Source organism: Notolepis coatsorum (assembly GCF_963971535.1).
Source record: "Notolepis coatsorum genome assembly, chromosome: 19".
NCBI classification, from domain to species: Eukaryota; Metazoa; Chordata; class Actinopteri; order Aulopiformes; family Paralepididae; genus Notolepis; species Notolepis coatsorum.
In genome coordinates this window covers 87,009,397-87,024,127 of record NC_140183.1, presented here as the reverse complement: position 1 = coordinate 87,024,127, position 14,731 = coordinate 87,009,397, and the positions used below count along the sequence as shown (strand labels likewise).

Here is a 14,731-nt window from a genome sequence, read left to right as displayed (position 1 = left end):
TGTGTGTGTGTGTGTGTGTGTGTGTGTGTGTGTGTGTGTGTGTGTGTGTGTGTGTGTGTGTGTGTGTGTGTGCGTACGCGCATGCATTTACATTTGTGTGTGTGTGTGCACTGTTAGAGAATAATGATTTTAGTGTTATGAGCATGTAATGCTGTACATAACCTCTGGCATGTTGTCTATCTACATTCCATGTTGCATCATTAACCTTTAAATGATAGTTATTATCATACTCCCTCTCTTCCTTTCCCTCTCCTTTATAATATACATTTACTTTACTGCATTCCAAAAAAAATCTTCTTTTACACCTAACTCCTCATGGCTACATTTTCCTTTCCCCCATAACTCTCCTCTACCTATAAACCATTTCCATTCTGACAGCTGTATCATTCATCAGCCACCTTTCTGTCAGCTGACTAAGGCTAAGCCCATACTGTTTTCTCCCTGTTATGCAATGAGCAGAGTCATGTCTCATGTCTCGCCTCCAGTCCCTGGGTGTTGATGGACTCCCCTTCTAAATGTGTTTAGAAGACACGATGGGATAGCTCCTCTCGAAATGCTTAAATACCTCCTGTTTGCACGGCGTAATCGATCAGCCTGATTGACTTCAAACATCAGCAGATCCTCCTCCTCAATCCGCACCTCTCCTCCTAGCGAAGCGCCAAGGCGGCGACATATTAACCAGCCTCAAACACTGATTTGTTGGCTTTAGAATCCAGTTGTTCTCGTCGGGCCAGTTGTAGAGGGCAGGGGTGCAGGTGACAGACGAGAGGGTGGAGACACTGGAGAGGGCAGGCAGGGAGGGGCAGAACTAGAGGAAAGACTGAGGAGGAGAAAGACAACATGCACTAAACATGACTGCGTGAAACAACATGGATACTACCAAGCCCAGGTAAACTGCATGGTTTATTGATTAACATTGGGAACGCGAGTAAGGGAACGAATACTTGTCCAGAACTAATACTGTACTTGTTGCTGAGTCATGCTTCTCAATTCAGCATTGGAATAATGGTCTGACCTGCCATGTCTTGTCCTGTAGCTGTTTGTGTGTTGGCATAGGTAAGGTAAACAATAATAACGACATGCAGGCCTATTGTTTTTTCGTTTTTATTCTTTAGCTTTTGTGTTCTGGTGATTACTGATTAAATGTTTTTAAATCTTCATGACGTTTTTGTGCTGTTTGTGCTGGTTGAATGTGATAATCACACATACCATTCTTCTTATCACTATTAAACACATGTTAGCTATTTTCCATTGCCCTTCTTGCATATCTTGAAATAGAAACGCTGTGTGGTGACTTGTGAGCACGTAGGGCCTACAGTATGTGGAACTTCAATACAGTATTATAAAGTGGAACTTCAATCAGTATAAAGTGGAACTTCAATACAGTACACAGTGGAACTTCAATACAGTACACAGTGGAACTTCAATACAGTACACAGTGGAACTTCAATACAGTATAAAGTGGAACTTCAATACAGTACACAGTGGAACTTCAATACAGTATAAAGTGGAACTTCAATACAGTACACAGTGGAACTTCAATACAGTACACAGTGGAACTTCAATACAGTATAAAGTGGAACTTCAATACAGTACACAGTGGAACTTCAATACAGTACACAGTGGAACTTCAATACAGTATAAAGTGGAACTTCAATACAGTACACAGTGGAACTTCAATACAGTATAAAGTGGAACTTCAATACAGTACACAGTGGAACTTCAATACAGTACACAGTGGAACTTCAATACAGTATAAAGTGGAACTTCAATACAGTACACAGTGGAACTTCAATACAGTATAAAGTGGAACTTCAATACAGTACACAGTGGAACTTCAATACAGTACACAGTGGAACTTCAATACAGTACACAGTGGAACTTCAATACAGTATAAAGTGGAACTTCAATACAGTACACAGTGGAACTTCAATACAGTATAAAGTGGAACTTCAATACAGTACACAGTGGAACTTCAATACAGTACAGTGGAACTTCAATACAGTATAAAGTGGAACTTCAATACAGTACACAGTGGAACTTCAATACAGTATAAAGTGGAACTTCAATACAGTATAAGTGGAACTTCAATACAGTATAAAGTGGAACTTCAATACAGTATAAGTGGAACTTCAATAGTATAAAGTGGATCTGCAATACAGTACAAAGTGGAACTTCAATACAGTATACAGTTAAACTTCAATGATTATTACATCTATAAGTAGTGAGATGGTTATCTATAAGTCTACAGTCTCACTGTCAATCACGTTATTGAACAGTAAGAACTCAATTTATATCCTGACCTGCCCGCAGTGGAGGATTTGCAAGGATGAACCTTTTAGACCATGTTTGTCCAAGACGAATCTCACCCAAGTGATTCAGATTCAGATTCAAATTAAAATAAAAATTCAGATTCAGATAATTCTATTGTCACAGCTTTTTTTAACGGTACATTAAAAAAAACGTGAGATGCTTGTTTTTCCCAGCTCCTCAACGTACGTAGTAGATTTGTAAACATAGCACACAACTATAAGAGCTATAACTATAAATATAAACTATAACTATAAACTACATTAGCTATAAATAAACTATAAACTAAACTATAAAACTAAACATAATACACAACATATATTCCATCTATACAAACTATACTATGCTAACTGTATAAATAAGCTATAAAATATAGACTATAAACTAAACCTATGAACTAAACTATAGACTAAACATTGTGATACCAGAGGTGGGGGTCTTAACTACTGCACCATCTACATTTACATTTAGTCATTTAGCTGACGCTTTTATCCAAAGCGACTTACAAGTTCTGTACGACAAGACATCAGGAAGGGTATCTCTGGGCACATCTTATCTTATCTTATCTTATCTTATCGTATCTTATCTTATCTTAACTTATCTTTTTGGGTCGCTATATGAATCAGAGCACATTCCTCAGTAACCTAAGGTTCCCACAGGACACTGAGGTGTGGTGTCAGGTATACAGTATATGATCTGATGTAAGAGGCAGCCATAATTGACACCTGCAGTGGAGCTGTGTAACTGGAGCTGGGAATGTGTGAAACTACCGGTGTCCTATTTGTTGTGTCTCAGAGTCCCATGGATGTTATCTTAACGATTTCCTCTCTGCTGACTGACCTGGCAACCTTACTGTCACACCTGGTTGCCGTTATGCCTCAGTGACATAGTGACTGCGTGTCTATGATCTTCAGTGCTCCTTTACTTTTGTCTTGATTCATCTATTTACCTAGCCTAGGCTATATCTACTGGTTTGGCTTTGAAAGGAACTCCTGGCATTATGTCCTTTCATTCTCTCAAGCACTACCCATCTCCACAAATGACTTAAAGGCCCAGTTCGTGATTCAAATAAATGGGTTGCCCCGCCACCAAAAATAAATAGGAATAAAGACTTGTTGTTATTCTCTAGTTGAAAAAAAACAGACCTATATTCCCAATGGGTTCCCAATAGGTTATTTTCCATGTTTAAGTCAAACCTTTCGAGAATGTATGTGACTCAAGTGGTCTGCACACGGCGGGCGGGCGGGCGACGTCGCCTGGCGATGCGATCGTCTGTCGCTCAACGACAATCGCCTGGCCCCCCACACCAGAGCCGGCCGACCGTTCACAGGTATAATAATGTGTGGCTCTGTGTAGCTGGGGGTGTGGTTATTATTGTTTTCCCCCGGAGGGAGATATAGGAGGACGGACCGGATGTTAGGTTAGGAAGCAGGTAGCTGTGGTAGCTGTGTTGTGCTCTACGAGGGAATATTAACCTGTAAAACCCATATTGAGCTGGAATTAACCACCATATATACGAATACAACCTCTCCTCATTCTTCCTGACATTACTGCATGCCTGATCGCTACGATACGTTCATTACCACCGATTGGACAAGTAATGTTATGCAGCTGGGAGAGAAAGTTTTTCGCTGTTCTGTTCTCAACCATATCATTTTCTTTGGACAATAAACCGTATAAACTACATCAGCCGCAGCCTGAACATTAAACTCTGTCAACATCCACAACTTCTTTTGTTACCCGAGTATAAAAACACTAGTAGGTGCATCGTGGCGCATTGTTCATTTATTAGTTAATGACAAGCGGCCACTATAGCTTGTCGAACTAACGTTATTTATTTAAATTGTTCCTGTTAATAATAATTAACATAAGTAGCATGGTAATAATATGTAGGTTATTGATCAATGAATGTATTGATACATTAATGGTGTACAACTGATACACCAGTAGAAGTCATGTTATTTGTCCTTTCTGTGTCGCCTCAAAAAATAGGATCGAGACGATTTTTTGCCAGGCGACAGAAATAGCTGCGCGACCGTCGCTTCAAAATCTCCTGCCGTGTGGGTTGTCTCATTCATAACAAAGGAGGCGATACAATTCTGTCGGTCGGCTCGCAAAAAAGTCGGTTGCTTGGCTAAAATCGCCCGCCGTGTGCGGAGGAGCCCTTCACAGTGACATGATCAAATAATCTTTTATTGGGATTGAAGCTTTACCTCTCTCTACCCTCTCATGGCCCATGTATGCAATTAACCATATTTGCACGATGGCTATTTTGCTCTTATGCCATGATCAGGATTAACACCCTGAAATGGAGTGGAAAGGAATCCCATCCTGAGCACTGACATACAGTACGAGCAAAATGGCCGCCATGTGAATATGGTCAATGAGTAACCGCGCCTGTTTGTGCTGCAGGCTTTCCTCCAAGGCACCACATGTAAACAATGGCGGGGGAACTGGAGCACCACTGGATGAAGACCAGTGGAGGGACCAGTGGAGGGATGGTGGGGAGGGGGAGCGGCAGAAAGATGGAGAAACCAAAGAGGCCGATCTTGCTGATGGGACAACTCTGACTGTAGAAACGGTCACCCACCACAAGGGGTCTGCAGATAAGCAGAGGTCCAATACGACAGGCTACCAAGTAAGTATCCTATGTGAGTTTAGTTATGAATGAGGTCCCGTATGACCCACCCCACAGTATGAATGATACAAATGTCACTATCTGAGACTTTTAGAGGAAATCCAGAAACACTTGAGTGTGTGTTGCATGGGATGAGCTGAATGACGTCAGGTTAGAACTTCAAGACTGTCATCTGGCCCACTGTTGAATTATAAATCACATGCCCTGTCAAATGAGATGCCAGTTCACACGTACAGCCTAGAGACATATAGTATATCGGGAACATTTGTGATCAAGTCTGAAATGCTTGAACCTCTGGATCAGCCCATAATAAGATGGGAGCCTACAATATATCACCGATAGAATGTAGGGCTGGGCGATAAAACGATAACGATGATTATCGCGATATATTTGAATAATCGATATCGGAAAAAATAAATAAATAAAAAAAGAATAATATCGCACTTTTTTTTTCTTTTCTTTTTTTCTTTTTGTGACCTGCAACAGGGCAGTGACCTGCAACTTAAAGTAATGGCTTTGCTTGTCCAAATGACAATACTGACCAAATTGAGATTTATTTTTCTCTTGTCCATTTATTTTGTTTGCTTTCTAATTTAAAATACAGTTTGAAACCGTCTGTACACAGTAGGCTATGTGTGCTAGCAGAGCTAGTCTCCAGTCACGAGTCACGGTGCACATGTGCGGTGGTTTGTCCACCAAAAAAGCGCCAAAAGATAGAAAAGAAACTAGCAGAGCCAGAACTGTTCAACTCCCCTGGAGCCACAGCCAGCAGAGAAGCCTGTTTACTTTAGCTTTCAAACCAGCTGCAGCCTGAGAACTGGAGTGTGAGGGGCTGTAACACTAAAGATGGCAGCAATGACAAAGAATTGCTGCAAAATAAACATACATCTGTTGTTTAAAAAAAAAAAAAAAAATTATAATAATAATAATATATATATATTTTTATACTTATAACAATTTCGATAATTATCCATATCGAGTGATATGATAACATTATCCTATCGTTATCGCGATATTTTTGGCCATATCGCCCAGCCCTAATAGAATGTCCTCTACGTGCTTGTTCCAGAGGCGGACCAAGCAGAAGGTGGTGACAGACTTTGCTACTGTAAGTAAGGGAGTGTCTACAGGAGTCAAACCCCGGACAGCACTACAGGCCCTGTTCAGCCAGGGAGTGTCTGAGAAGAGCCCCATGCCCGAGGTACTCTTCAGTCTCCACTCACGCAATCTGCTGCACACTTGACTGCACGCTGACATGCACAGGAACAGATACAGACACGCTCCGGCAGATGCAGACTATTTTGCTCTCTCGTGCACCAACGCCATAATGCCTCCTAATGATTGTACTATGACGGTGACTATGACTCACGTGAATTGAAAAGAGTCACTTGTATGGAAACAGTGGATATCTTAAATAGGACCGACCGATACTGGATCTTTAGGGCTGATGCCGATACCGATATTAGAGAGTAAACAATTCTGATAATGATATTCGATACAGAATATATAAAAAATTATATAAAAAAAATATATATATATTTATATATTTGAGCTGGAACCAAACTAGTTTGCATTGCATATTCTATTCTATATTTTATTCTAAATAGCTTAATCTTCACTAATGATGAATTTATCTTTATATTTAGGTAATAGTCATTTTTGTAGTAATCTTTCAACTATCCAGTTCGTTTTTTATAGTGTAAGTAACGTTTGGCTACTTAATCATTGAACGTAGCGAGAGAGACAGAGACAGAGGGAGAGAGAGAAAGAGAGAGGGAAAGGGTCTCAGGCTCAGCCCCTTCCATTCCTCACTGTTGGAGCTCCACAAAAACAAAACTTAACTTCGCCCAGAGGACTGCTCCACTGTGAGCGGCCCCAGGGTGTCATCGCCGAGCATATTGAACCCAATATGCGGACACAGAAAGGCAGACAGGTCTCGTTAAAACCCAGCACAAGTATTTATTTAGAAAAGGGGTAGTCGGTATCCGGGCAGAAATCGAGTGACACAGGGTAGATTCTCGTACAGTCCAGGGAGAGTGTGTGGGCCAGGGTAGTCAGACGGGAAGGGGTCGATAGCGTAACGGGTACTCGGGTAATAAAGGGGAGTAGGCAGGGGCAAGGTAGTCCAACAGGCGAAGGGTCATACACGGGTTCAGGTCCTCATACGTTCCGGGAAAAGGCAAGGAGAATAGTCAGGCAGGCGGAGGTCAGAACACGGTATCCAAGAACGAGATCAGGGTGAAGAGCCAGGTATCGGACTGCGGGAAAGGAGGACAACGGAATAGATCACTCGTCACGAGTGCACAATAAACTACGACTGACTAGAAAAACCGGAAGTTACGATCTGGCAGCATCATGACATCTGAGGCAGGGCTATATAGTTGACGTAATCGGCTCTCGTAATCGGCTCCCATGACTCCAGCACACCTGAACTCCATACCTGGTAACGAGAAATAGAGAGAGAGATGGGGAGAGAGAGAGAGAGAGAGAGAGAGAGAGAGAGAGAGAGAGAGAGAGAGAGAGAGAGAGAGAGAGAGAGAGAGAGAGAGAGAGAGAGAGAGAGAGAGAGAGAGAGAGAGAATAAAATGTATTTGTAAGGCCCGACAACACACGTTAATGTCCCCATGGGCCGGACACGTCTTCTTTAGACAAGTCAAGAAGAAACATCACAATAAATCAAGAACAAAACAAAAACACCATAAAGTCCAAAAAATTTAAAATAAATGCAACTCTCCCAGACGTACCCCACGCGAAGGTAAGGAAAAACTCACTAAAACCTAGCAATAGGAAAAAATGCACCACAGGCAATGTGGAGGAGAGAAACCTTAGAAGGGCCATTCAAAGGGGGATCTCCCTTCTTAAATGTGATAGTAGTGTTGCAATAAAACAGGCGAAACAGTTGGTAAGCATGCACTCATATATGAAACACAGATCATTAAAAATAGAGCTGATGGGGGCGCTCTAGTAGCACACCGTGTATCACGCTCCGTCGCGAAGCGGCCGTCGCTTCCCACTCCCGGTGACTCCCATTTGTTGCATGTCTTCCCCGCCTCTTCTGCCGTTCATCCTCTCCTCATCTGTCGGTCATGTCTGACCATGAAAAAGCAATAAATGCTAAAAAAATAAATCTTAAAAAATAGAGCTGATGGCGGATCTATTTGAGGCAAGGGGGCGGCGCAGAGAGGGGCGCATCCTCCCGGTCATCATCACGGGACGTCCAAGTACAGTACCTGCCCAGAAAGGCGGCCAAACTCAGGTCAGTCACAAACGGATTATACATCACGTCCGTGGGTTGGGCATCGTTTGGATTTGAACGATTCCGATTCCGGTTCCGATTCTCCATTTCGATTCCTGTTCTAAACGATTCTCGATCCCGATTCTTTGAGGTGCAGGTCAAAACAGGTCACAGCTTATTTCGCAGGAGATATTTTTTTTTTTGAATATTTATATATTTTTTTCATACTATTCACAGTCAGTTGACTTGATACAGTTTAATTTGGTTGCTGTACTGTAACTAGGGTATTAATTGACAAAATAAAAAAAGTATTATTATATATTTTATTTAAGAATCGAAATGCAAACATGTTACTTCCGGTTCCAGAACCGGAAGTTAGGAACCGGTTCCTATTAGAACCGGTTCTCGGTGCCCAACCCGGTCTGTGACCAGCCTGAAAATTGGCCTGTCCAGCCTGATCACCCTGAAGCCTGACAGCCAATCTCTCACAACAGTTCGGCATACTTACCGTCCCACTTCAGGGTGACGTCGAAAGCTCTTTCGGGCAGATGTAGCTGCAGGCAGTACACCTCCACCTTTAGGTTGAGCTGCCCCATCAGGACGCCGCTCGACTGGTCAGAGGCGGAGGATGCGCTTTTCCATAGAGGTTGACCCTCCTCTCAAAAAAGGAAAAATAAAATAACAAAATGCGTCCACCGTGCCCCAATACACAGCACGACCCCGGTGGACGCTGTAGCTAACTGATTACTGATGGTAACAGAAACAGATACTACACTCGATCTTTATCTTAGCCAAAAGGCCGACAGACATCAATTAGCTGCTCCCATGACTCCAGCACACCTGAACTGCATACCTGGTAACGAGAGAGAGAGAGAGAGAGAGAGAGAGAGAGAGAGAGAGAGAGAGAGAGAGAGAGAGAGAGAGAGAGAGAGAGAGAGAGAGAGAGAGAGAGAAGCCAGGCGGTGACAACGTGTGACACATGGTTTAACTGTTTTGGGACCAGCTTTACTGTGACTTGGGCTGACAGGGATGACGAGGATGCAAAGCATGTTAGATGCATCGGACCCGTTGCTCATGTGGCTGTTGGTGCAGTGGCACTGGCTCAGGCTCACACACAAAAAGCGGAGAGGAGTTGTCACTGGGCAATGTCAAATGCAGGGCTGAATAGCTAGATATCATAGTTTCTAAAAGCTTCTGATTTCATGAGGCCATTATGTTTGTGTGAGCTCTTACACCAAAATGAGGTTTATATTCCACCATTGCTAGAAGGTCTGAAACTGAATTAATTTGGGTGCAAGAGCGCACACAAACATTTTATGTCCTCATAAAGTCAGAGCCCCATTCATTGTCTATGGAGCAGCGACTGATTGGAGGTTTCTCTCTCTGATTTCTGATAGTGGTCTATCTAGGATTCTAGGTTGTCCTCGGACGGGCCCTCCATCGGTGCTTCCAGTCATCCCGATCCTCCATGCATCTGGCTAGCTCGCCGGTGCTTTCTGTTCCCGCATCTCTCCTGAGTACGTCCACGTAGGTTAGCGTGGGACGTCCTCGTGATCGATGCCCGTGTGTTGGTTCCCACAGCACAAGTTTGCTGGTTGGCATCTCATGGTGTCTCTGGCAGTGACCTGCCAGCCTCATTCTCCTGACTGCCACTTTCTCGCTCACCCTTAGCACCCCCCCCCCTCCCCCCATACAAGTTTGCATTAGTGACATGCTCATCCCTGTTGATGTTGAGCACCACACACATCATTCTGGTGTAGCACCCATCCAAGGACTTCTGCAGGGTGGGCTTCAAGGTCCAGCATTCACTGCCATACAAAAGGACAGACTCAACTGTTGCATGAAAGAAGTTGAGCTTGATTTGACGGGGGAGGTTGGATTTCCACACACTGGTCATGCCGTTCAGAGCCCTCCACGCAAGCGCCTTCCTCACTTTAAGGTCTTGCTCGGACGAGTTGACCCACGAGCCCAGGTATTTGAAATCACTGACTTCCTTTAGAGCAGAGCCACCTGTTGTCCTTAGAAGTGGATGATCCGGGAGGATGTTATACATTATGACCTCGGTTTTCTTGGCATTTAGCCTAAGGCCAACCTTGGCGCACTCCGTCTCCACTCTGCACAGGAGTTCCTGTGCTGCTCCACCTGGTCAGAGAGCAGGCTGATGTCGTCCGCGTAGTCAAGGTCTGTTAGGACTATGGCGGGGTGTCGTCTCGATCTCCTTGGGGTTATTGTGAGACCAAGTTCCTGCTCCCGTCCATTGATGGCCTTCCTGAGTGCATAGTCGAGGACTATGACGAAAAGGAAGGGGGCTGATAGTGGTGCATGTTCACAAATATTGACTGAACTGCCCTGGGGCACAGGAAGAACATATGAATTGTGGCGGCTGCTGACCAAATTTCTTGGTGAAGCACAAATTATTATATTATATTATATATTAAACTATATTTTTAAAACATCCCCAAGGCTGCAACACCCCCATTCCTCCCAGGTGTCAGGCTCCTCATTCGCTTCCATTCATTTTGGGGACCATGTTTAAATATCATACTTCTGAAGTATAAACAAATTATACTGCTGTGACAATTTCAATAAAACAGACCATTCTGAGTCAATGGTACATGCTTGTACAACTGAACAAGCAAAACTGTACATTGGAATATCTAACATGTATTTACCACCTTCCTCTGCACGAGGCCACAGATGGGTTTTATGTAACACAAGGACAATTACGTGGGTAATTCGAAAGTAAACGCACACATTTCAGCCACACACACGTCACTGACACACTGGACGCAGTGGCCCAATATATATATATATTTTAAATCCACTCACCACTTGATGTACTTCTTTACGAGGAAATAGTGTCCCTCCCATCTGATCACTTGTAAATTAAATCCATCCTTCGATATTTTCTGATGAAACGTTCAATGACCTCGTCTGCTTGCAAACAGTTGAAAATCAGGCAATGCAACAAACAGCAGTCTTTTGTGATCTAATCGATCCTTCATTTGCATGAGGATGCTGTCGAAATCCACTAAATATTGTTCTGTTTATACGTGACACACGTTCCATTTTCGGGACTCCGACTCCCGACAGGTGGTCACTCAGACAGTCACCCAAGCGATTGCCAAAGCAGTGCACTCATCAAAGCTGTGGGCACCTATCCCATCTTCCTCTTCTTCTTCTTCCTCTGGGTGAACGTTTCGATGACTTAGCTATTAGCTCACGTTAGCTTACAGAGTCCAAGACAGCACGTTCACGTCAATTACACTACTTCAACTGAAATAAAAAAAAATATATATATCATCAAACGATGCACAATAAGTTCATCAGTTCATCAAGTTCAACAATTGAATAAAGATCTTATTCTCGATGTCAGTCTCTTTCAAGGAAAATTGCACACAGTCAGTCTCAGTGGTGAGATGATGACAGAAAAATCTAGAACATTAGATGGCTATTGACGCCACAGTCAATAGGGTCTAGCTGCAGTTCCGTAGCATTAGCTGGCACCATTCTCTGATTGGATTTCAAGGCCGTCAACACAATGTGGTACGACGTGAACGCCAATCAATCAAGTGCGCTCCGTCTCACTACCCGCCTTTTAAAAACTCAAATAGCCTATTTTGATTGGATAATTATATTCTTAAGCCCAACCCGTGCAACTATTTTTGCAGTAAGTGATTGACAGCTGGCCATTACTGCAGTCAGGTCAGAGAGCTCAGAGCTGTCACTTGGATATTTTTGAAAAAAAATTCACTGGCATTGTTTTTGTTCAAATTCACTGGCATTGTTCACAGAGGAAAACATTTCTAATAAAACAGAAAATAATAATAATAAAAAAATAAATAATAATAATAATAATAATAATAATAAAAAAAAATATATATATATGTATATTAATAATATATATATTTTTTTGTCTGTATATTACTAGTGAAGTACTGCCTCACTAGTTGTCATGCAATAACCTCCACTGGTGAATTCTTAAAATGGGTGGCATTCCCCATGTCAAGTCAAGTCAAGTCAAGAGATTTATTTGTCACGGCATACAAGTATACAATGAAATGCGGGTGGTCTTGCCCGCAACGATGTGCAAATAACATATAATAGAATCAACATTGTGCAATAAACAAGTAACATTGTGCAGACCATTGTCTATTATTTCTCTGTATCTAAGTTACTCTTTTCAATCTGAGCGAGTCATAGTACAATCATTAGGAGGAATCATGGTGTCGGTGCATGAGAGAGCAAAATAGTCGGGATGTGTGTTCACAAATACTGACTCAACTATCCTGGGGCACAGGAAGAGCATTATGTGAATTATTGGGTGGTATTCCCCTATAAGCATGACCATTTTTACACTCTTTTTCTGTATCCATCCATCTGTACCTCACATTTCTCATTATTGCCTCTGTCATTATCTCCCTCCTCCCTTTCTCCCTTGCCTTTCTCCCTGTTTCTCCCATCTGTTCTGTCCCTACCCCCATCAGGAGCGAGGTCAGCTCGCTGAGTTGAAACAGGCTCTGGAGACCTTTGTGCCTGGCAGTCTGAAATGGAGGTGGGGGGAGGATAGTCAAGGGACCACACTAGAGAGCAGCTGGACACATATAGTGCTCTCTCACCTGGTACGGTATGGCAGGGCCTGCAACCTCTTTTTGTATTTTCAGAAATAATCAAATTGATGGCTGAAATCTGCAAAATCTCGGATGATGAAAAATTCACTTTGGATGATGATGATGAGAAACCTCCTATCTGCACCTATTCAGTTTGTCTGCAAGATATTTTCCAAAAGCCAAAAGCAGTGTATTGTATTGGGTATCCTTAAAATAATTGCATCCTGCAAGAAAAAGATAGGAGGTTTTGTGAAATGTAGAAAAGGTCTCAGTGAACTAACTGCCCAGTTTGTGTGTAACTTTTGCGCATACGTTTTGTGGTTACTTCTTGTGCATACCTTTTGTGGATACTGAATCCATAAAAACATAACTCTCCAGTGAAAGTCAACTTATATATCAACTGGCTATCGCGTCTCGCTCTGCCTACTGAGATATAACCCATCATCTCTAGCACCTAGTGTGCTCCAGGAAACAAGCGTCTTATATTACGGAACTGGAGATTGTTATGAAGCAGAAGGAGACATTACACAATGTTGGGAATTCGCCAGAAGTTCGCCAGCCCCCAGAACCTTCTCGGCACGTCTTGAAAGCACGACGGCCCTATCGTGTTTGTTCCTCGTCGCATGACAGCAGACTGAGGGACTTCGCGCGACGGTTAGCAGTCGAGCTATGTCGCGCCCAGGTAGGGCCTGCACTAGCAGGCATTGGTATATGTAATACTGCTCGTTGTCTCGTGAGACAGCCGGGTGATGTATTGGCGCGGGGGCAGGATATTTGGATAAACGTGGTCATCATGACTCACTTTTGGATGTTTTTCCAAGTATCCTAGCGCGTGCAGCTAATGCTAATGCTACAGTGTTGGGGCGCCGTTCCCATGTACCCCGCCGAGGGCTGTCTTTACTGTCTTCCCTCCTCTTAACCATTCATGCTATTATCTGAATTAAAAAAAAAAAAAAAAATGTTGTTAAATGAGTTTTCGTTGATTCATTAATTTATCCCATTACGGGTGCACACCGCAGTGGAGGTTGTTACATGACTACTAGTGGAGCAGTGCTTCACTAGTAGTAGACTTTGGTCAGCAGCCACCACTTGTGTTCCGTGCTTAGTGAAGCAGGTGGCATCAGTCCTTTGCCCTGACATGGTGGAACGGTGTCTCGCCCGGCCGACGCCATGAGGCGAGTCGGCCCGGCAGGTGGCTGGTGGGCTGATGAAGCTTATACCGCCGCGGTACAGAATTTAGCAGCAACTGACAACATTGCTCAATTGGCTGCTTTTCTGTCAAAAATGGTGTCAGCCGACGTCAAAACCATCGCGCGAGGTTTTGAGGTTATTCAGCTTTTGACCTAGCCGCAAGCTATAACCGCAGGGAGGGCTAGGATGCTGTCAACAGTTGTTCACAGGCATCTTTGGTTGGAACAATCTCCCCTTGAGGAGGGGAGGGGTCTCCTCCTCAAGGCTCCACTCTCCGCGGGTGGACCTTGGTCTGTCCACGGAGGCGCTGGCGGTATTTGACCTGGGCTCCACGCTGCCCCACACCTCGCAGCCAGAGGTGAGAGCATGGCCTCGCCAGCGGCTGCGGCAAGGCCCCCGGCCAGCGGCCATGTTTCCCCCGCCGGAGATACCCTCGCATCTTCACCAAGTGCGTCGTCAGGGGATACGAATTTTGTTCTACCCTGGACGACGTTCTGGTCCTCGGCCGGTCAGAGAAGATCGCCAGGTCTCATACCAGGCAGGTGGTGGGATTCCTCACCAGCCTGGGTTTTGCTGTAGACTGGAACAAGAGTACTCCTCTTCCCAGTCAACGGGTGGAGTACTTGGGCTTATTTCTAAGCTCAAGGTCTATATGGGCATCCCTCTCAGAGCGGCGGCGAGTGGGTGTTCTCGGCACGCTCGGGAGGTTCCGTCCTGGCAGGACGGTTACGGCGCTGTCCGTGATAC

General features: G+C 43.8%; 1 protein-coding gene across 2 annotated transcripts in view; it reads left to right on the top strand.

The window, feature by feature from the left end:
- The first annotated feature begins 792 nt into the window (after positions 1 to 792).
- The window catches only part of plekhg6 (pleckstrin homology domain containing, family G (with RhoGef domain) member 6), a 67,977-nt gene continuing 54,038 nt past the window's right edge, over positions 793 to 14,731 (top strand). For both annotated transcript variants that reach the window (XM_084336113.1, XM_084336114.1), the window contains exons 1-4: positions 793 to 889; positions 4,723 to 4,948; positions 6,018 to 6,149; positions 12,671 to 12,805. In XM_084336113.1, the coding sequence (XP_084192239.1) occupies positions 870 to 889; positions 4,723 to 4,948; positions 6,018 to 6,149; positions 12,671 to 12,805 (513 nt within the window). In that variant the 5' untranslated portion in view covers positions 793 to 869. The remainder of the gene's footprint in view (positions 890 to 4,722; positions 4,949 to 6,017; positions 6,150 to 12,670; positions 12,806 to 14,731) is intronic.